This window comes from Scylla paramamosain, chromosome 24 (assembly GCF_035594125.1).
Source record: "Scylla paramamosain isolate STU-SP2022 chromosome 24, ASM3559412v1, whole genome shotgun sequence".
Lineage (NCBI taxonomy): Eukaryota > Metazoa > Arthropoda > Malacostraca > Decapoda > Portunidae > Scylla > Scylla paramamosain.
In genome coordinates, this window is record NC_087174.1 from 5,166,755 (window position 1) to 5,190,218 (window position 23,464).

The 23,464-nt window shown below is 43.7% G+C and overlaps 1 protein-coding gene across 29 annotated transcripts in view; it reads left to right on the forward strand.

The window, feature by feature from the left end:
* LOC135112626 (uncharacterized) overlaps positions 1–23,464 on the forward strand; it is a 274,887-nt gene that overhangs the window by 51,931 nt on the left and 199,492 nt on the right. For all 29 annotated transcript variants that reach the window (XR_010274500.1, XR_010274494.1, XR_010274504.1 and 26 more), the window contains one exon: positions 5,429–5,475. Coding sequence is in view for 1 of the 29 variants with exons in the window: in XM_064027184.1 (XP_063883254.1) it covers positions 5,429–5,475 (47 nt within the window). In the remaining 28 variants the exon portion in view is untranslated. The remainder of the gene's footprint in view (positions 1–5,428; positions 5,476–23,464) is intronic.

Here is a 23,464-nt window from a genome sequence, read left to right on the forward strand (position 1 = left end):
AAGTGCCTCGATGGTGTAGTGTGCTTGCTGTCGTGTCCCTGAGCCTGCCGCGAGCCTCGACTGTCAAGGCCTTCTGTATTCCGCCAACCAGCTTATCCTAGAGTGATAATATGAGCACTAAATCTAAGAAAAAAAAAAAAAAAACGAAAATACGAGAAGAAAGGAAACGACGACTAACTTAAAATAAATAAATAAAAAAAAAATAAAACAAAAATTAATACGAAAAAGAGAAAAGAAAAAACGCAATACGACCATAATAAACAAAGCAAGAGCTACCGAAAAGCAAACAAGCCGGCAATACCAGAAGAAAAACCCACGACGGAAATATAAGAAAAGTGGAAAGCTCTCTGTAAACACGCAGTTACTTTGCGCCACAGAATATGTTACGTGGTGTGGCGCGTCCCGAGGGAGGTTGAGGATAATACATCACCATCTCCTCTTAAAGGTCTTATCACCTCCTCGCGTCTTCCTCTTCCCCGCCTGCGAGAAAAGAAGAGGAAAAGAGACGGAGGGAGAAGAGGGAGAGGGAAACATGACGGAGAGTGTGAGGAAAAGTGTGTGGTATAGGAGTAGATGGGGGAGGGAAATGATGAGGGGAGAGGTACGGAAGGAGAGGTTAGTTGGTATTACCATAAATTTAGTGGAGGTTATAAATCAAGGGACGTCTTGCTTACTGGAGATTTCCTGGTATTTGTGTGGTGAGGAGGAGGAGGAGGAGGAGGAGGAGGAGGAGGAAAAAAGATTGTAAAGGAAAAACTAAGAGGACAACGACGAAGCCAATAAAGGCGAGGATGAAGAGAGGAAACATTATTAAGAAAAACAGGAAGAGTAAGAGAAGGAAGATTATGACACAAGGACAAAGAGAAGAGAGAGAGAGAGAGAGAGAGAGAGAGAGAGAGAGAGAGAGAGAGAGAAAGAGAGAGAGAGAGAGAGAGAGAGAGTGTAGGAGAAGGAAAGGAGGAGCAAGAGAATGTGGAATAACAAAGTGGATCAGTGTTTGCTTTATTTTACGAAGGAGTAAGAGGAAGAGTAAGAAAGACACGAGAAGGAAAAAAGAAAAAAAAACTATGCTAACAAAACTAATGAAAATGAAGAAAAGAAACAGATGAGGAGAAAGAAGGAAGAAGATGAAATGGAAGAGAAGCAAGAGATACAGAGAATGAGGAAGAGGAAGATAAATGAGAGAATATCAAGAGAAATGACAATGCAGATTAAGATGAGGATGGTAAGAGGAAAAGATCAAGGAGAGAAACATGAGAAGCAAAAGAAGGAGAAAATAACGTAGAGGAAAGGGAAGACAGAAGGAGGAGGAGGAAGAGAAAGAAGAAGCGAAAAAGAAGCAGGAAAATATGGACGATAAGAAAGTAAAGATGATGAAAAGAGGATTAAGAGAAAAAAAGGGAAAAAAAGTGACAGCAGAAGGGGGAAGGCATAATATGAAGATAAGGAAGGGAAGGAAGATGAGGAAAAGAAAGAAGGGAAGAAATAGCAGAAAATAACAAAGAATGATGCAAGAAAATAAAAAGAAGAAAGAGAAAAATGGGAGAAGGAGGGAGGATAACACGGAGATAAGAAAAGAGGAAGAGAGAATGAAGGAGAAAGAGGAAAGGATAAAATGTTGAGGATAACAAAGTAAGGAGGATCAAAGAAAACTTCAAGAAAAGAGAGAAAAAGAAAGCGAATGGAGGAAGATGACATAAATGAAAGGCAAGATGGGGAAGGTGGGTAAAGAAAAACAGAGAAAGAGAAAAAAGCAAGAAAATAAGGAACATGAAAGAAAAAAAAGATCAAGAGGAGAGAGAGAGAGAGAGAGAAAAAGAAGTGAGAGGAGGGAGGATAACACGGAGATAAGGCAAGAGAGAGAGAGAGAGAGAGAGAGAGAGAGAGAGAGAGAGAGAGAGAGAGAGAGAGAGAGAGAGAGAGAGAGAGAGGAGGAAAGAGGAAAAGGAGTAGGAGAATGTTGATGGGGACTGAAGGTTCTGGATGCGTGTGCTTCAATTACTTGTCTCTCAGTCCGGACTTTTCTACAGAACCTGACTTTCGCCGCCCCAAGGAAATGGATGAGAGGGAAGAGAAAGAGAAGGAGCTGGGAAGGGGAGACACGAGGAGAAGGGGAAGAGAGAGGACACGGAAGAAGAGGAAAGAAAGAGTTTTTAGGAGAAAGAAAACGAAGAAAAAAGAGAACACGAAAGAAGAGAAAGTGAAGAGTTTTTAGGAGAAAGAAAACGAAGAGAAAGGGAGAAGGGATGAAAGAACAGGAAAAAAAAAGCTGATGGAAGGAAAAAAAAGAGAAAAGAGAGAAGGGAAGAAAGAACAGACAAGAAATAGAACTAGCAGGCAGGGAAAGAAAACAGAGAGAAAGAGAGAGGAAAGAAAAAGAGCTGGTAGATGGAGAAAGAAAACGAAAAGAGAGAAAGAGAGAAAGAACAGGAAATGAAAAACTGGTAAAAAAAAAAAAAGAAACGAAAGAGACGTGGAAAGAAACAAAGGCAGATAAAAGGATGAAAGAAAAGAGGCGACGAAAGAGAGGGAAAGAGGAAGGAAATTTAAAGAGGAAGGAATGATGAAGAAAAAGGAAGAAAAAAGAAACGAAGTTAGAAAGAGAAAGAAGAAAAGAGAGACAAGAACAAAATTAGAGGAGGAAGACTAGATAAAAGAAAAAGAAGAAACAGAGATGGAAAGAGGAAGAAGAAAAATAAACTTTGAGGAAAAGAGGCAAGAAGAATCAGAAGAAAAATAAAATAAATGAAAGGAGAAGAGAGGAAAAGTAAAAAAAAGAACGACAAGGGAAATAAAAGAAAATAAAGAAAAAGCAACAGAGAAGAAAAATGCCCATGGAAAAGAAATGAATAGAGCAAGAGAGAAAAGGAAGAAGAAATACGACAACATAGAGTAAAAAGAAGAGTAAGCTAAATAAAAAAAAAGATGAAAAAGGATGAGGGAGATAAGCCAGTAAAGAGAGAGATGAGTAAGAGAGAAAAAACACAGAGAATATAAAAAAAAAAAGATTACACATAAAACATAAAACAGAATAGGAAAATATAAAGAAAAAAAGGGAAGGGAAGTAAAAACATTATAAAAGAAGAAGATGAAGAAGAAGGAAGAGGAAGAGGAGGAGAAAGAAAAACGAGGCAAAGAAAACAGGAGAAAATCGCGTAATAAGAAAGACTTGGACATAAAAAAAAAGACACGGTTTTAACATGAGACAAAGGAAAGGAGGAGAAGTAGGAGAGAAAGAACGCAGTGAAGAAGGCAAGGAGAAAGAGAAAGTGGAGTGGTGTTAACTTGAGGATAAAAAAGAAAATATAAGAAAAAAAAGAAACTGGTAATTAATGTTGAGCTAAATTTGGGCTAGGCATTTGGGCTATATTTTGGAGCTAAATTTTGGGCTATTTTTCCCTTTCTCTTCACGCAGGATGACTTCAAACATTTTTTTTTTCATATTAACAACACAGCATCCTTTCATCTTACCGGTATTGCTCTCTCTCTCTCTCTCTCTCTCTCTCTCTCTCTCTCTCTCTCTCTCTCTCTCTCTCTCTCTCTCTCTCTCTCTCTCTCTCTCTCTCTCTCTCTCTCTCTCTCTCTCTCTCGCAGCTTATCTTGCAATTGTAGAAAAAAAAGATTGAAACATTTCACATTTGGAAGGACAAAAAAAAGTGTAAACAAGAGCTAATTTTAGAACATACTTTAAACCAACATGAGTTTTATTTATTTATTTTTTTCTCTATCTATGAGGAAGAGAAGATTTGTGTCTCGTTTATTTGTCCCTGTCTGTGCACCTGTTTGTCTCCCTGGTGTAGTGTAATATCTCTCCATTTACTTGTTTTTATCTTCTTTTACATTTTTTTTTCTCTTTGCTATTTTGTTCTCCCATTTGTGCTGGCAACTTTAAATGTTTTTCTTTTTTTTTCAGGCTTTTTTATATTTCATTTATTCATACATTTTGTGTTCTAGATTTTCTCTCTCTCTCTCTCTCTCTCTCTCTCTCTCTCTCTCTCTCTCTCTCTCTCTCTCTCTCTCTCTCTCTCTCTCTCTCTCTCGTATTCTTTTCTTTCCATTAAATCTTCTATATTTTCACATTTCACATTCTTTTTCTTATGTACGCTTCCATCGTCTTTGTTCCTCTTAAAGTTTTAGTTAATTTCCATCCATCTTTTCTTCCATTAAGTTTCCTTCTCTCCCGTTTCCTTCACTTCCCTTTTCTCAAACTCACTTTCTGTCCTTCTTTTTACTTCTTTTTTCCATCCTAACTTTGTTTCCTTCCAGCCACGACAAGAGAAAATCTAGGTTGTCACTTGATAATAACCTGTCATTGTAATTTTCTGCTGTGCTTTCTCGTAATGCTTCTGAAGGCCTTGCGAGTATTGCTTCACTGCCGGGGCTTGGCGGCTTGGCGGTAAGGTGCTGGACTTGTTGCTATAGTCATGTGTGCAAGCTGTAGTTCTCGCTGTAAAGTTACTCACCTGCTCGTGACACTGCTCAGGGCACACACACTCTCTCCCTTTTCTTCCCTGTGGATTTTGAGAGCTTGCAGAAATTGTATCAAACTCCATCGTGTTTTTTTTACACTGTATGGTTTCTTCTGTACAAGTATATACAGACAAGGCACGTCCTTTCAACATTCACGAGCCCTGTCTGCCCGTCTTTCTTTCTGACACTCTGTCCAGCCGCCTCTGCTTGCTGACATGGTGACCAGCTAGCCAGTACAGTAATTCTAGCTAACACTGTCGTTACTTGTGTTGGAAAATGACACAGTGCATCATAGTGGAAATAAACGTGTTATGCATCAACTTCTTCTTATGTTAATATACTTATACGTATTTACGCCTACAGCCCTTTCCAACACTGAGCCGTGTAAACAATGTGAACTCAGTCTGTCTCTAACGCTGTAGCTAAGGGGATGAAAAAATAATGAAAAACCGTGGGGAATCAAGTCGAGCTCAGCCTGGTTTCCACATTATAAGTAAAAAAAGAAGGTAAAGCTGAAAAAGAGCTATGGTATAATATCTGCTATCCTGCCAGTTCCTAACGTTGTGGCTGAAACGTCGTGAGTTCGGTTCCCGCAAGCAGCACTTTTGTTTTTATCCGATGAGTGGTGCCTTCTCAGTCACGCCCCGTCACCGTCACCATGCAACGCGCCTTTCCATTGTGCTGTGGGACACTCTTTGTTTAGTGGTCAGAAAATAAATTAGCCCACTATTCTTTTTTTTCTGTGTGTATGGAAACAGTTTTCACAGAGTTCTCCATATAAGACTACCATTTATATTTTCTTCTGTAATCATGGACTTAATGTTAGAAATCTTTTAAAGGCACCTTCAGAACTGCAATCTAACTTGACTGTATTTCCTCACCTGTTATCAAATCCTTCAGAATGCTGACACACTAGTATTTCAGCATCAGTGAACTATAATAATCTCTCCTTCTTTAGGTCCCCTGCGTCACGTGGGTCGGGACGGTGAGAAGCTACGTCGTAAGGTAATGTAACTTTGCGCATTGTGTTCATTATTCACCTGTCCTGGGGTGGCGCTCAGTCTATTCTCGTCCGCACCTCGCACTGCCTGTTCACGTAAAGGCATCCTGTTTTGCTGATCTCGCTGACTTACTTCCATTGTTCAGAGAGGAATCGCTTGTGAGAAATTACTGTTGCATGTGATCTCTCTCTCTCTCATTATTATTGTTATTATTATTATTATTATTATTATTATTATTATTATTGTCATTATAATTTTTATCATTATTATTATTAGTTTTGGCATTAGCATTTAATCATGAATAATGTTTTTCCTCTTAAACTTATATTTTACTAAAGAAGATGTCCCATGAGGAAAGAGGAGGGGGAGAGAAGGAGGAGAAGGAGGAGGAGAAGGAGGAGAAGGAGGTGAAGGAGGAGGAAAAGGAGGAGGTGAAGGCGAAGGAGGAAGAGGAGGAAAAGAAGGAGGCGCTTTTGATGGTGAGGGAGGACAACGAGAAAGAGGAGGAAAAATTTGGAGGAGGAGGAGGAGGAGGAAGAGGAGGAGGAGAAATAATAATAATAATAATAATAATAATAATAATAATAATAATAATAATGAAGAGGAGGAGGAGGAAAAAGGAGGAGAAATAGAAAAAAAAAACGAGGAGGAAGAGAAGGTAGGTAGGAAGAGGAGATGTTTACAGTGGTGGTGGTGGTGGTGGTGGTGGTGGAGGACGACGAGAAAGAGATGGAAGTTATTTTGGGTGAAGGAGGAGGAGGAGGAGGAGGAGGAGGAAAAGGAAGTGGAGATGAAGAAGGTATTCCACAGGATCACTGTATATCACGTGACCGATGGAGCGATACATTGCGGTGTCCGGGGAGAGAGAGAGAGAGAGAGAGAGAGAGAGAGAGGGAGAGAGAGAGAGAGAGAGAGAGAGAGAGAGAGAGAGAGAGAGAGAGAGAGAGAGAGAGAGAGGCGATGAGATGAAACAGGAATTTAGTGAGAGAGAAAACATGATGAGTCAGGAAAGAGAGAGAGAGAGAGAGAGAGAGAGAGAGAGAGAGAGAGAGAGAGGGAGAGGGAGAGGGAAAGAGAGGACTGTATAAAGATGGCAGGGGAGAAAATAACAAAGAAAATACCCCGCAGTGACATGGCAGTGTGGTCTGTGTATCCCGAACCGCGGAGCAAACGTCGATTAAATGCATTTCAATATCCGACAAAAGCGACCCATTTTTCAGACGAAACGAGAGGCGAATAAAAAAAAAAACCATGTTCGGTGAGCCACAATATAACGTTCACTCGTCCTCTCTTCATCCGTGTGTTATTTTTTTCCCTCCCGCTTTCACGACCCGACCGTACGCATGTTTCTGTGATGTCTCTTCTCGTCCTTAGCCAAAGCTTGAGCCTCGTCGTCCCTCGTCCCTTGTTGGTCTGTGGAGTCGTTGCTGTAGTTTCTTTTGTCGTTTTGTTCCTCGTCATCGTCTTTTAATGTTCTGAGTTTTTCGTTATTCTTCTCTTCCGTCTCGTGTTTTATCTTCGTATTCTTTGTCCTTTGTCCTCATCCCAAAATCATCGTCCTTCTTACTGCTGTCCATCGCCTCATCTTCCTCTTCTTCCTTATCGATTTCTATTCCTCGTCCATTCCTCACTCGTCGTTAAGAATGTTGCTGTCATCGTTATCATCATCGTCTTCGTTATTACTCTCATTCTCCTCCTCCTCCTCCTCTTTATCTTTCGTCTTCAATTCCTTATCCAATCTTTACTCGTCATCATAATTACCGGTGATTAACGTCTTTATCACCATTGTCTTCGGCATTATTCCCCTCTTTCCTCCACCATTCCTCTTGTCCCCCTTCTCCTCTACCTCTCCACGAAATCGGAACCTCCCATACAGTCCCACAGCCATCACACTCCCATTAACCACTGACCCTCAAACAACTACAACTGCGACCACCCATCCCTCCTCCAGTACAGCTGCGTAGGAGGAGTGCGGAGGCCGAGGCAGAGGCAGAGGCGTCCTTTGTAATTACTGCACCGAAATACTTGCTGGTCCCTTAATTGCGGGGTGATTCAGGGCGTCTCGGGGCATGGAGGGACCCGCTGCGAACCACATAATGAACGATCCGGTCTCTTCTGTACAGGAAAGGACAGACGGACAGAAGGGGAAGCCGGAGGGGAGATGGGAGGGAAGGAAGACGGTACTGAAGTGCAGAGATGTCAATGAGGGACGGCAGGAGGGAGACAGTGAAGTGAAAGTGAGAAGATGGGAAGAAGGAAGGGTACTGCTGGTAGGAAGGATAGGAAGGAAGGAGGGAGGTATTGTAGAGAGGAAGATGGAAGGAAGATATTACGGAAGGGGAAGAGGGAGGAAAAGGGGAGAGTGACAAAAGGGGAACGAGCTAGAGGGAGAAAAAAGAAAGATATTAAGGAGGGAAGAGGAAGGGTAAGAGAGACGGATGAGGAGAAAGGAGGAACTGGAGGAAAAGAGAGAGAGAGAGAGAGAGAGAGAGAGAGAGAGAGAGAGAGAGAGAGAGAGAGAGAGAGAGAGAGAGAGAGAGAGAGAGAGAGAGAGAGAGAGATACTGCAAGTTAACATAAAAAAGTAAAACAACAAGAGAACAAAGAGAGATAAAGCCAAAGATAAATATAGAGTGAGTGAGAGAGAGAGAGAGAGAGAGAGAGAGAGAGAGAGAGAGAGGAGAGAGAGAGAGAGAGAGAGAGAGAGAGAGAGAGAGAGAGAGTCAGGCAGGGTACAGAGGGAGAGAGGGAGGGAAGAGAGAGGAAGGAGAGGAGGATGGGGGGGTAGGGAGGAAAGGACAGCAGCTGCACAGTTGATACATCCTTTTATGTAGCTTAATGCATCATTGAGTGAGTGAGTGAGTGAGTGGGTGGATGGATGAATGAGTGGGTGAGTGATGCAGTTAGAGGAGGAAGTGAAGGAAGAGAGTAAAAAGAGGAGGAAGAGGAGGAGGAGGAGGTACTGGTGGTGGACGGGGAAGAGTAAGAGAAGTACGAGGAGGAAGGAATGTAGAAGAGAGAGAGAGAGAGAGAGAGAGAGAGAGATGAGAGAGAGAGAGAGAGAGAGAGAGAGAGAGAGAGAGAGAGTTTTCTGGGGCCACGAACTTTTCAACATGATTCATTAACAGCTCTTTCTCGATTAAGTTCACTCATCATTAACCAATTATCTCTCTCTCTCTCTCTCTCTCTCTCTCTCTCTCTCTCTCTCTCTCTCCTTTTAAGTCTGAACAAGAGTCGGCTTAAATCAGACACAAGTTAAAGAGGTTGGTTTAAGTGGCGCCGCTGACTACACTGAGAGATGGGGAGAGCGACTAACCTTTCTCTCCCTCTCCCTCTCTCTCCCTCTCCCTGCCTGATTCTGGAGGGATAAAGGATTGGGGGGAGAAGAGGGGGAGGCAAATGAAAGTGAGATCGAGAGGAAAACTAATTAAATTCCAGCGAATGCCAAATGCCAGAAACTATTTACCTCAGATAACAAACATTAAGTAAGTCTTTGTTAGAGGAGTCTTGCTAAGCCGCTCCGGGAGAGGAACGTGAGTTGCGAGCGTCTCTCCTCCTCCTCCTCCTCCTCCTCCTCCTCCTCTTTCGTCTTACCTTTACTATCACCACCACCACCATTACTACTGCTACTATTTCTGCCGCTGCTGCTCCTGCTTCTACCTCTGCTGCTGCGTCTCTAAGTCTTCGGGGTCTTTGTTGCTCCCTTCGTGCTTCTCCTTATCTCTTCTTCCTCTTATACTTACGCATCGTATTTTCATTCACTCTTTGTGTTGTTCTCTTTGTGTTTGTTGTTCTGTTGTTGTTGCTATCTGTTCCTTCTCCTTATCATCCTCCTGCTCCTTTTCTGCCTCATACTTTACGTCCTTTCATCTGCTTGATGCTTCTTTCACCAACGGCACCACTTCATCCCTTCCTCACATCAGCACAGTGTGCACTGGTGCCGGCAAGCAGCCTTGAGCACCGCCAGGCAGGCTGTCGTGGCGGTGGGAGGGCCACCTGAAGCTGCTAATGTTGGCGGGGAGCGAGGCCTGGAGGCTACGTGAGTGGAGTGGTGGTCGCGTCGTGGCACGTGTCAACATTCTGTGCAAAAGCCTCTCGGCGCAGGCAGTCCCTCCACCTCTTGACGTAGGAAGTCCCCTTCAGGGCTCGTGGACCTGGAGAGTTCTTTTCACCGGCTGCAGTGGTGGTGGTGGTGGTGGTTGGCTGGGCTGTCACTGGTGCCTTTTATGTCTTAGGCTCGTGACAGGGCGCTTTCGGCAGCAGGAGTGTGCTGGATTTTCAGTCAATGTTAAGATATGAAGCTAAAAGAGAGCCTCAATGGACGGTGAGACTGTGTCCTTGAGCTGAGATGATGGTGATGGTCCCTGGGGTGGGCTGCTCCTGAGGGATGTGACAGATAAAGACGCAAGACCAAAACAACTCATGACCAGAGAATCTTTGTTCACATTGCTTCCTGGAACGTTGGGCAGCGACTGATGAAAGACACGCTCTTGTCTGTGTCTGTGTGTGTGTGTGTGCATTCAGTAGCGTGCCTGCGTGGCGAGGGAGTGATGTAGAACGGCTCGCTGTGCTGCACTGCCCGTGATCACCTTTAACAAATATCTTATAGCAAGGGGACCCAGAAAGTCAGCGATGCGTGAGATGGAAACCTCAGAGTAAAAAAAAAAAAAAAAAATGTAGTTATAGAAAAAAGTAAATAGATTAAAAAATTACAACGTAAAAACATACGCGTCCTGATTAAGAACTCGACTCGGCTTCAAATATGAGCCTGCAACAGACAGCGGGACTGGGGGCAACCACTCCTCGCCATTCGAAAAAAGGAGTGAGCTAGTGAATATAAAATTTTTACGCACATGCACCAAGGCTCACCATGCTGATGTGATGCAGGTCTGCTTGTGGCGAAGCTTAGAGGTGAGGAGTGACGACACACGCCTGGTGCTGTGGTGTGTGGTGCGTGGTGTTTGGTGCTGTGGTGTGTGGTGCGTGGTGCATGGTGTGTGGTGTATGGCTGCATGAACATGAATACCAGAGCATGAATAACGACGAACATTCCACTCAAATCTCAGAAAAGCCCAGTAAATCGAATTCGTGATCATTCAGTGCAGTATTTGTATTAAAAAGATAATCATGGCAGGTAATCCTGGTCACTACCAACGCCAAGACGTGCAGAGTGTGGAGGGCGCGCAGCTCCGTGTGGGGGGCAGCACGGGCGGCGAGCAGCAGTGTTTGATGGAGGAAAACATCCGGCGCGGCACAAGTTCCCGGCACTAAAATAGATAAGACAACAAACTTTCTAAATAAATCTTGTATCTAATTATGTGCTTCTGTAGCAACAAAGGAAGAAGAAAACGCGGGAGGACACTGAGAGACAGATTTGTAAAGAAATAAAAGTGTGACGCAGAAGAAAGGCAAGAGTTTGAGGCGAGGAGCACGCGAGGCATTCCCTGATGGCACAAAGCGGCAGGTCAACTTGAAATTAATGTGAAAAACTGCATCGATAGAAAAATAAGGTGGAAAAAAAAAAACCTACAGAATGTACCTTTGCTGACGAGCTCAATTGCATTCTATTACAGAGCAAACAGTAAAGGGAATTGTGATGTGTTTACTGAAGGGAGGAATGCTAATATGATCCGAGCATAAAACAAAAGCACGTTGGGACTGTGAAAAATAAAAATGCACAGGAGAAAAACAATTGAATCCCTTGGCGAGTCGGGATAAAATAATTTAATATGAGTTAATATATGTAAAGAGGAACGGAGGTAAACTCTACTCAATACATGGGATAAAAGGGAGAGAGGAAGAGGGAAGGAGAGATAGAGAGAGAGAGAGAAGGAGAGAGAGGTTAGAGGTGAGAGGACATGTATAAAATAAGTAAAAGGGAGATAGATACATGAATAGGGGGAACAGATAGGGAGAGGAATTTGAAGGATAAAGGAAGAGGGGGAGGAGTGAGATTGCTGGCAGGAAGAGAGGAAGAGATAGACAAATAGAGAAGATACCTAAAGACAGAGCAAATAAATGGAAGATATAGGTATGGAAAGAGAGAAAGAAAAGGAATAGAGAGATAAAGGAAGAGAAAATGAAATGGAAGGGAAATGACAGATGATAAGGAGAGAGAACAGATATAATAAAAGAAAACAGAATGAGAGAGAAAGAAAAAAAGTATATAATTCTTACTGCGAATAAAGTGAAAATACAAAAAGACAAAGAACACCGGAAAAAAAAAAATGTGAGGGGAATAGAAGAGCCAAATAAAAGAAAAAAGAAAAAAAAAAACGAGATGAAACTCAGAGAAATAAAAAAAAAAATGGCAAAAGATTTAAGATGATGAAGAAAAAATAATAACAAAAATGCCGAAAGAAGGATAATTGGAAGAAGAAAAAAGAGGAGATTATAGATACAGATGAAGATTACGAAGGGTACAAAACAAAAATCATCTGAACGTCAAAGGGAAAACAAAAACAAAGAAGTAACTGGAAAGAACCACGAGAGATAAGGTCACAAAAGAAGATACGAGCGAAGATAAGGAATGAACAAACAACACATTTCATACAAAGAGGTGGGAGGGGAAGAACACTGCAAGGAGATAAGAGAGCAAAGAAAAACACAAAGGAGGAAGGTGAAACAAACAAGGTAAAGACAAACTACATGATAATAGAAACAGAAAAAAAAGAGAAAAGAAGATTGATGATTATTATATGCTGCTAGAGAGAGAGAGAGAGAGAGAGAGAGAGAGAGGAGAGAGAGGAGAGAGAGAGAGAGAGAGAGAGAGAGAGGAGAGAGAGAGAGAGAGAGAGAGAAGTGAAATTGAGACAGGCAGATAGACAAAAGTAATATAATTAGAGCTATTATAAGTACTTGAGGGATATAATTATCAAATGCAGGGTCTCTCTCTCTCTCTCTCTCTCTCTCTCTCTCTCTCTCTCTCTCTCTCTCTCTCTCTCTCTCTCTCTCTCTCTCTCTCTCTCTTGGAACGGAAGAAAAACAGAAATTATGAAAGGCATGAGTGAATGAATGAAGGAATGAAGAAAGAAGGAGGAGGAAGCAAAAAAAAAAAAGTGATAAATAAAAATAGGAAAAAAAAAAAGCAGGAAGAGAATAGGTGTAGAAACAGTAAACGAAGGAAGAGAAAGTAGGAAAGCAAAGATGGGAAGTGAGGAAGTAAAGCAGGAAGGAAGGAAAAGCAAATAAGGAAAGAAAACAAGTGAAGCAGACATCCCTAATGTCCTCCCTGACCTAGGCGAGAGGAGAGAGAGAGAGAGGAGAGGAGAGAGAGAGAGGGAGAGAGAGGGATGAGAGGAGAGAGAGAGAGAGAGAGAGAGAGAGAGAGAGAGAATGTTCAGTGAAGTGCGCAAGTGGAAATAGATAAATAAAAGGAAAGCAGTCTATAATTCAAGGCCCCCGGGAATAAAACACGGAAGAACACAGCCATTACAAGAATTTACGGACAACGAGGTGCCACAGTCTCAAAGCAGAGCCCGCCCCGTGCATCACTTTTACATTTACACTTCGTATTTATTGTCCTCACCAAAGTCACTGCATATGAAGGCGAGAGAAAACTCCTCGCTCTCTCCATCACATATTCAACTACAAGTAACACACTGAGGTTTTCAGAGGCGTAAAAGTTTAGCGTGAAGAGAAAAAAAAAATATATATATATATATATACTCTCGCATATTCGAACGCTTTATACAGACAGCTTTTGTAAATTGTAAATAAAAATAGACGGCAGGATTGTAGTAAGTAAAATTGTTCTAAAAAGGAGAGTAGAAGGAAGGTTAAACGGAAGGGTACTGATAGAATGTCGTGTTGTAGTGAGAAAGAGTACTTGATGAAAAGGGAAATAAAAAAAAAGGAAACCGAGAAATACAAATGTGAAAAAAAAGGAGTAACGTGGAGAAATGCTCAAGGTAAAAAGAGAGACAAGAGAATAGAGGGAATGCGCAGCGAGTAAAAAAAAAAGTATAGGGGGAAGAAATGTCTGAATGTATTAGAGAAAAGAAAAAAAGAAAAAAACAAATAGGAAAATATAAAAGGAAAACAAGTGAACACGAAAACTCACTGCACAAAAAGAAGAAAAAACAAAAAACAAAAACGAAAACGAAAATAGAACACACACTATAAAAAAAAAGAGAAAAAACATTTAAGGAAAGTCGGAAAGCAAGCAAGGTATGGGAGGAGAGGAGAGAGAGGAGAGGGAGGAGGAGAAATATAGGGAAACAGTATTCACCAAGTTATATGTTCTATTAGAGACGAGGCAAAAAAAAGTAAAAGAGGAGAGAAAACAGCGGGCAGCAAGGGAGTGTCAAGCATGAATCTGCGCAATCACGTCAGGAGCTTCAGGATTGGGAAATCTCTCGCTCAGCAGCACGAATAGCCAGTCAACAAGGAGCGCTAGAGGGTGCAGGTTGCCAGCGCCGATCACGAATTATTAACGCGTGCAAGTAAAGGGCGGGAAGGAAAAAAAAAATGAAAAGAAAGAATAGGTGAGGAAATTTTATTGGTGTTACTTACAGGTGATAAAGGAGAGGAAGGAAGGAAGGAAAAAGGAAGGATGGAATATAGGTAGGGAGGTATGTAGGTCTCTCTCTCTCTCTCTCTCTCTCTCTCTCTCTCTCTCTCTCTCTCTCTCTCTCTCTCTCTCTCTCTCTCTCTCTCTCTCTCTCTCTCTCTTGAGCCGTGAATTAGACCAACTTATGGGAGGAGTGAGACTGGTGGTTATCCGAGGAATACATTACTCCTGACGTATTCTCATGGCGGCGGCTGTAATTGAAACGTCATGGAGGGAACGAGAGAGAGAGAGAGAGAGAGAGAGAGAGAGAGAGAGAGAGAGAGAGAGAGAGAGAGAGAGAGAGAGAGAGAGAGAGGGGGAGGGACAAATAGATGTAAAAGTTGTGTTTGTGTGTGTGTGTTTGTGTGTGTGTGTGTGTTGTCCCTCGCCACCTTTCTCCCTTCCTCTATTCCTCCCTTCCTTCCTCTCTCCATTACCACACACACTCGCAAAAAAGAAAAAAAAACGTACAAAAGGAGTCAGGGTACAAAGGAAGGCTGTACTGTCCAGGTTTGTTCAGATAATGCTCAGTACTTTTCTACTCTTCCACAGGACTCCCCAATAACAACCATTTTGCAATCTCTACTACATTTTGCATCTCTACTACACTCAAAAAAGGCTAGTTGAAGTTACACGGTTTTTAAGGATATTTCTATAGTTCTGTTGACACATTAACAAGAGTTCTACACTATTAACAGGAGAAACAGCTTAAATAATCTGGAGTATCACCTCTGTGGCCTTTGAAAATACTCGTGGTGAGAGAGCAAAGCATTTCAGTCTGAAGGTTTGTATAGGTGAAGCGCCACTGCCCCATCCTACCACTCCTCTCGTACACAGACCAAAGCTGGCACACCTCAGGCCCTCGAGTGATAAAGGAGAGGAAAGTAGGACCTATGGAAGGAAGGAAAGGAGGAAAGAATATGAGATTATTTTTTTAAGTAGAAGGTAAAGAGAGTTGTAATTTATGCTGTATGGTTTTTGTATTGTAAGAGAGAGAGAGAGAGAGAGAGAGAGAGAGAGAGAGAGAGAGAGAGAGAGAGAGAGAGAGAGAGAGAGAGAGAGAGAGAGAGAGAGAGAATGAGAGTGAAGCAAGAACAAAGCGGGTTGAGAAGCGTATACGAAATGGTAAGTGGAAGGAGGTGAAGGCGGTGCTCAATGGAGGGTGACAGGAAGTGCTTCGTGTCCGCTACGTAAAGAAGGGATGGGAAGGAAGTGAACTGGAGTGAAGTGAAGGGTGTGAAGTGAAAGACTCTCGAGGGGAAGGAGGGAGGGAGGGAGGGAGGGAGGAAGGGAGGGAAAGTTATTGGCCTGGTCGTTGCAGGATGTGAGTGGCTGGTCTGGATTGGGTGCTGAAAACAACTTTGTGAACATGGTTGTGGGGATTGGAGGGGACGGCCGCGGCTCACCCTAACCTCACCCTAACCTGACTGTCCCCTCCTTTCCGCTCGTCTCCAGGTAGTCTCGGGGTCAGGTGGGGCTGCGGGTTCCTGGAGCACCTGCGACACAAATAACAAAACAAAGGAAACTTTTTAAATGCCGCTGCACTGGTCGTGGTATAAAATCCAGCGCGGGCCACGCTGATAAATTATTGCCGGCGTAAATTCTCTTAACTGCGGCACAAATTAGCTGGAAATAAAATACCAATAGGAAAATTGTCCTCGGGAACCACAGCAGTAAGTATCGATGAAAAACGAAAACCAGTTCTTCACATTTTTTTATGGGTGTTTTATTTTGTGAGGAGGGGGCGGTGGGAGGCGCTGGCGGATTTATGCCGCGCCAGAAGAGGAATGTGGCAAGAGACGAGTTTGGGCTTGTGTTCACTGTGGAAGTGCCTCTGGCGTGCACTGCCTGGCTGCGACAAAACGGCGAAAAGTTACGCTAATTTAAGAATAGGCCGTTGTGTTACGTGTGTGCGTGTGTGTGTGTGTGTGTGTGTGTGTGTGTGTGTTGTAGAACAGTGGTAAAGTCTGAATGGATTCAAAGTGGTCACAGGGCTGGCGGAGCCTCAAAAAACGTCACTTTTATTCTCTCGTTCGCTGCCGCTTCACACGCTGGGGGCAGACAATACGGTGACGTGCTGTGCTACGAGACCACGCTGGCGAGATAGCACGGCACGCTCAGGGACTCACGGAGGCACACCTGGTGCAGGTGCCGCCGCTGTGCTCATCACCGGAGGAGGTCATGGCTCGTGACAGCTAACCGAGCGACCTGGCGGGAAATGGCAAAACATCAGGAGGGAACGCAGCCAATATTAGATTTTTCTTTGCATTGAGAATGAAAAAGTATTTCATCATCGTTTTTTTTTTTTCATGGGGCGGAATTTAGATTCGCATTGTTGTGTTCAGAGAGAGAGAGAGAGAGAGAGAGAGAGAGAGAGAGAGAGAGAGAGAGAGAGAGAGAGAGAGAGAGAGAGAGAGAGAGAGAGAGAGAGAGAGATTCAGTGATACATTAAAGAACCGTTTGATGGCAATAATCCTGCGATGGGTAGTGCAGGCAGCAAACCTTACCTTTACCTTTATGTAAAGCTATTTTTTTTGTGAACATCATTATGTAGGCTATTTGAAAGTTCGTACTTGCATCATTTGAGTTTCCACGACTGTCTTTACTGTCACCATAATGAGGACAAGAGCGGGGGCGAGGGGCGGCGCGGGGAGCCTCCAGACGGGCAGTGACTGGACAGAAGGTCGAGGATTGGTACACACTGATAGACGATAGGTTATGAAATTTCAAGGTCCATCGTCTGTCGTATGGTATAGAGCAGCAGCAGCCGATGTTTAAGCAGCCTCAGGGATTGCATCTTCTGGGAACCAGTGAGGAAATCATTGGACGTGCAGTGGTAGTGTTCCTTTCATTGCATTGATAAGATATCATTGAGCACACTGCCTTCCTGGACACTGGCGGGTCGATAGTGTATTGAGAGAGAGAGAGAGAGAGAGAGAGAGAGAGAGAGAGAGAGAGAGAGAGAGAGAGAGAGAGAGAGAGAGAGAGAGAGAGAGAGAGAGATTGGACAGGTGGCTGTTTAATGATTCGTGATGAAGACAAAGGCAATGAAGCGGGAAGAGAAAGTCAGAGCCGCTGCATTTTGTACAGTGATGGCATGTAGAAGAGAGAGAGATAGGCAGAGGGAGAGGGAGGGAGGAGAAGGATAAACTTGGAAAGGGAATGGCAGAGGAAGGAGGGGAGGGACGGTACTCGTAGGAAGGAAAAAGTGAAGGAAGTAAGGGAAGGAGAAAAAGGACTTGAGAGAGAAGCGACAAAGGAAGGGAGAAATGCACCGGAAGTTGACCACTGACTCACACACACGCACACACACTCACACACACACACACACAGAGAGAGAGAGAGAGAGAGAGAGAGAGAGAGAGAGAGAGAGAGAGAGAGAGAGAGAGAGAGAGAGAGAGAGAGAGAGAGAGAGAGAGAGAGAGAGAGGGTTAAGTGAAAAGAAAGAAGGAAGGAACTTTCAACCCATTCTTTTTTTTTTTTTTTTTGTTTTTGCGTATTCAGTTTCCGTTTTCCTTTTTCATGGTTCTTTCCTAAACTTGGACTTCGTGACCCAATCCGAGGAGGGGAAGGTCAGTCCGCCTTTCTACTGTTGCTTCCCAACCGTAATTTGCACACTAATGGCTCTGCAAACGTGCATGCCTCTACATACTTTTACCGCCAAGTTAAATGGAACAAAACACGTAACTCGTTCTCTCTCTCTCTCTCTCTCTCTCTCTCTCTCTCTCTCTCTCTCTCTCTCTCTGGGTTAATCTCTGTTTGTTTGTCTGTTTTTGTAATCTCTTAATCTGAACATAGGCCAGATTTCCTTTTGGCGTGGTGTTGGCCTCATGTTTGTGTGATGTTGTGATGTTCTGGCATGCTACTGGTTCGGCGTTGTGGTGTCACCGTGGCGTGTGCTGTTCTTGCAGTGTTCATGTGAGGCTGATGTGGCGTTTGTGTGACGTTGTGGCGTTAGTACCTGTTTATATACTCATAATCTGGATATAGGTCAGGTTAGCAGTGGTGCAGCGTTGAGTTGGCTTAGTCGTGGCGTTGGCGTAGCGGTGGTGTGGGGTGGTCATGGGAGGGGCGTGGGGTCTGGGTGGTGTCCATACAGTGTCTCGGGATTGAAACTTTAAGTGGGTAAAGGTGAATGCTATGAGCCAGTTTGTCCAGCTTGATTAAATCCGGGTGAAGTAGTCGATAAATCCACCGTAGGCAGTTTGTTCATTAGGTACCGGGCGCTCTCTCTCTCTCTCTCTCTCTCTCTCTCTCTCTCTCTCTCTCTCTCTCTCTCTCTCTCTCTCTCTCTCTCTCTCTCTCTCTCTCTCTCTGGTGCCTCTTTCATCTGCTTCATCATTCTGTCTCTTTTTTTTAATTCCTGCCATTTTTTGCTTTATGTCCTATAAGCTTTGGCCTTTGAAGTTCTGAAACATTATCGAGAGCATCTATTGTCAGAGTTGTAGCTTTTGTATCTTTTATATGTATTCTGTCAGCTTGTGAATTATGTATTTTTTTGTATTTTTTTAATCTTTATTTTTTTTGCAGCTCAGTCAGTCTCTCTCTCTCTCTCTCTCTCTCTCTCTCTCTCTCTCTCTCTCTCTCTCTCTCTCTCTCTCTCTCTCTCTCTCTCTCTCTCTCTCTCTCTCTCTCTCTCTCTCTCTCTCTCTCTCTCTCTCTCTCTCTCTCTCTCTCTCTCTCTCTCTCTCTCTCTCTCTCGGTGGTGATGAGACACTTGACTAATAGGTTATCCATTTTTTCATGAAGCTTTTACACTCGTTTCATTGCAGGAGTGAAAGATGAAATGTTGAGGAAAAGTATTTCGTTGTGAATTTTCGCAGTGCTATTTCCTTTGTAAGTTTTCTCTTGTATCACAACTTAAGGGGTTCAAATTGCCATTCCATTTCCCTCTTTTGCCTCCCATCCTCCATTTCCCATTTTTTTCCTCTCTCCCTTTTTCGTGCAGTGAATGAAGGGATAAAAATATCTGAAATGGAATCCTTTGAGTCAACTAAGGATGAGGAAAGTCTTCAGAAGGGCAAGGTTTGTGTGGTTGGAAGGGGAAGGCCGGGGCTGTATGGCGTGCAGGGACAGAGGGGAAGAGAGGAACGGTTGCGGAGGAAGGAGGAGGCAGAGTTGAAGGAACTTTAGCGAGCGAGGGAAAGGAGGGAATGGCTATAGGGGGGAAAGAGTTTGGAAAAAGGAGGAAGTGTGTTGCCCTGGGGAGGAGAGTTTGTCGAGAGGGAAGTGTGTGGTCATGGGGAAGTGTGTTTGTGGGGCGCGGCAGCCGGCCACACCCTCACCCCCACCACTCCGGACAGGGACTAAACAATATTGCTTCGTTAACTAAATAGTATTACTTTGTTGCACGAGGTGAAGTTTTTTTATGCTTTTTCCGGAAAGTTTGAACACCTGGAATGAACTTTAATAATTCATGGTGTTGCAGGCGCAGCTTTCCACAGGGAGTATTGTGCGCCGGCTTCAATATACCTTTTTAATGAATATTATAAATTGGATAGGCATCAGCACGTCCAGGATTAAATGGTGTGATTAATTCTGTTAACTAATCAAAAGTTGGCACGGACGGATGACTTGTTCTAGCCAATCACGGCGCAGTTCACCATTTCGCGTCTGGGCGCCAGGATGCTGCGTCCATTAAAGTTGCAGAGGTCGTTATCTTCACGCTCAGGTGAGCCGGATTTGAGGGAGATGGCTGGAATATTTTTGAGAGAAACGAGCTACGCATTTTTGGACTATCGAAAATTGAAAGGCTGATGAAACAGAATGAATGAAATGAAACTATAAAGATGTATTTATAATAATAATTCTATTAGTGCGAGGAGAGAGTTGTGGCGCGGCTCAGCCTGGATCTGGGCGCTGCTGTGTCCACTGAGGAGAAAAAAAGACCGGAGCCAGAGATGGGTCGTCCCGAGATTGTTTTGATGAGAAACTGATGACGAATTAGTGCAGTAACTTGTCCCTGCCCAGGGGATGGGGGCTGCCTACCGCCGCTGCTGCTGCTGCTGCTGCTGCTGCTGCTGCTGCTGCGGTGTGTCCCCCACCTGCGCCTTCTGGCCTTTAAGGGTGTGAAGAAGACGCTGGTAGTCCTTGGCAGTCTATTAGTTCTCCAGTAACTTTGTATTTTGATAAAAGGTGAGTTTGTTTGAAATGTAGAATGTTTGGATTTAGTGTTGATGTGAAGTGCTGAGTGTTTTCTTGACCTTGTGTTGTGAGTGAGTGTTCGTTATTGCTGCTTTGAAGTGCTGGCTGTTGCTTTGGCTCTGTGCTGGTGCTGGGTGTTGTTTGGTGCTGCTTTGAAGTGCTGATTGTTTCCTTTGCTTTGTGTTGCTGCTGAGTGCCCGTTAGTGCTGATTTGAAGAGCTGGGTGTTAACTTGTTGATTGGTGTCGAGGTGAAGTAAGTGAAGCTGCTGGGAAGCCGCTCGTGCCGACACTGATTGCAGCGGACAGGGTGGTGGCGGTGGGGGAGGGAGATAGAGGGAGATTGAGATGTGTGTGGCATAGAGAGACATGACTTTACCCTGTCCATCCCTCCATCTCCCCTCCCTTCTACTCCTCCATCTTTTGCCCCTCTCCCTCTACCCCTCCATCTTTTCCCCTCTCTCTCTACCCCTCCATCTTCCCTCTCCTCTACCCCTCCATATTCCTTATCCATCCACCTCTCCATTTTGTTTTTCTCTCCATTTTTCCTCTTCTCTACCCTCCTTCTTCCCTCCTCATCCACTCCTCCAGCTTTCCTCCTCATCCATCCCTCCAGCTTCCCCTCTATTCCTCCATCTTTCTTTCCTTCATCCACCCCTCCACCTTCTCTCCCCTCTACCCCTCCGTCTTCTCTTCCTCACTTGTACCAGGAAATGGAAGAACAGTAAGTTATTTTTTTTAATAAATTTTCCCCGAATGTAGCATTTTTATATTTGGTTTGTCTCTGAAGTGGTTTTATTTTTTTTATTTTTTTTTCCCGGGAATTCGACGAGTTTTTTGTTTTGCTTTGCTTCGAGATTTTTTTTTCAATAAACGTAATTTTTTCTTGTAACTTTGGGTGATGCACGTGGCAAGATTTGTAAGAATTGCGTATTTTTCGAGTTGTCGCTATTAGCTTTCTCTCTCTCTCTCTCTCTCTCTCTCTCTCTCTCTCTCTCTCTCTCTCTCTCTCTCTCTCTCTCTCTCTCTCTCTCTCTCTCTCTCTCTCTCTCTCTCTCTCTCTCTCTCTCTCTCTCTCTCTCTCTCTCTCTCTCCTTCCCTTCCCTTCCCTTCCCTTCATGTTGTTGACGGAAGTGGCGGGATTAGTTTGCTGAGCGACCCGCGTGTCTGTCTTCGTCTTCCCCTTGTTTGCGAACCAGCACGTCTCACAGACCGCCATCGCCTGGACCACTCAGGAGCTAATACATTCCGCGAAAAACTCTCTTGCATCTTAGAATATCCAACAATATGTCACTTTTATAGAATTTCAGAGTTTTTAGCTCTTTCACTGCAACACGAAAATATTAACAGCACCAGGAGTAATGTATGAAATCTTTATAAGTATCTACAGTAAAGTAGGGAATGGAAAGGGTAGATTTTTGCAATTTGTACCTATATTAAAGATTGGACATAGCTCCAGAACAAGTAAAGATGTCTCAGAGTGAGTACTAATTAAGGAAAGATGTATCAGAGAACAGTCAAAGGGTTAACCTAGAAGCTTTTTCAATTAACGTTTTAAGAGTGATGCATTAAGCAGGTGTTTTCTTTATTTCTTTCATATGGGCTTGACCGTAAGAGGAATGAAGGGAGTTCCAAGAAGCTTGTACGCCTACACGTGGCATCCTTGTTTAAAGCATATTGACCTGCGCCCACTTATCTATCAGTCTTATCCATAAATCTTTCGTATCTTTTTAAAGGTCCATATTGACTCAGTCACTTAAATATTTCTACCAGATCCTCTCTTAATATTTTTTTCTTCTTCTGGCGAATGTAAATCTAAAGGCTTTATTTTTCTCTCGTAAGAAGTGCGTGAAATGTTTGAAATAACTATAACAGTCTTAGCGTCACATTATGAAGTGTTGGCTTAGTGCTTGAGATCCTTACCCCTCGGTTCTTTTTCGCGTCGCGTACAAAAAAGTTTTACTCGCCAGACACAAGAAGATGGTGCCATTAAAGCTCTAATTCTCCATTGAGAGGCTTCTAAAAGGACTTTCTTTTCCAATATCTACTCACTCTTGTACCTCTTCCATCCTCCTGTTACTCAAGATGACGACGTGGGTATTGTGTGTGTGTGTGTGAGAGAGAGAGAGAGAGAGAGAGAGAGAGAGAGAGAGAGAGAGAGAGAGAGAGAGAGAGAGAGAGAGAGAGAGAGAGAGAGAGAGAGAGAGAGAGAGAGAGAGAGAGAGAGAGAGGGAGTGGGGTGGGGGGTGAGAAGAAAGTTGGTTTGCCGATAAATGCTGGTACTGAGAATAAGAATGCGTGCCTGTGAGGGATGCGGGGGCGAGGCTGCACGTGGTGAGTGGTGCAAGCGTGTGGCATTGAGATTCAAGGACACTGCTTCAATCTCACGCAAATCCCTTTCATATATGCCAAATGCAATCTGATCGCGTATAACCACCGCGTCCCTCAGTGCGCCCCTCACATCTGCCGGACCTTTATTATTTATCACAGAGAGTTCTGGTAGTGCTGGATTTAATGATCGTCACGGCAGATTATCCTTCAAACGGAATATGGAAAGAACATAGGAAAAAAAAAGTATTGGTACTAGCATAAGGTTTTACTGGCTTCCATTTATGAGGTGGAGTTGGAAGTGTTGTGTGTTGAGTGTTTCTATAACGACAATATAATGTGTACACGCGTTACTGCTCCCGCGGCGGCCGATGACATGTGGAAAAAAAAACAACAACAGGTAATACTGCTATATATTAACTCTAATGTGGGTTCAAATGGTATAGTGTGATGAGTCTGCTTCCACACTGTGCGAGATGAATAGGCAATCAACGCTGAAGGAAAAAGAAACGCACACGCAGTAGTTACGTATGTCTATTTTTCAGGCTTAACGAATGTATTGTACATTTCATTACCAGCAACGAAGGGGATTGATAAAGACGACGTGTGGTGCTGCGGTGCTTCTATTGACATGAGAAGGAGTGAATGGACGGCGGCTTGAGACTCGGCAGGCCCCAGGGAGTGCTAGGAATGAAGTGCTGTGCGGCCCTGGGGAGGAAGGGGAGGAAGGCAACAATCGGAAGGTGGAAGATGAAGGGGAAAGATTACAGTTGATCTTTCCTCCCTAGTTCCTGGTTGTCTTCCTTCCTCTCTCTCTTATCTCCCTTCCCTCATCCCTTTCCCGGTCCTATCGTGTTCTGTCCAGTGTTCCTGCTTATCCTTCATCCTTCTTGCTTCTCTTCTCCACGGCGTGTACCATCTATGCTCATCCCTGTCACCCTCCTCACCCCTCCTCCCAAGGGATTTATGTGAC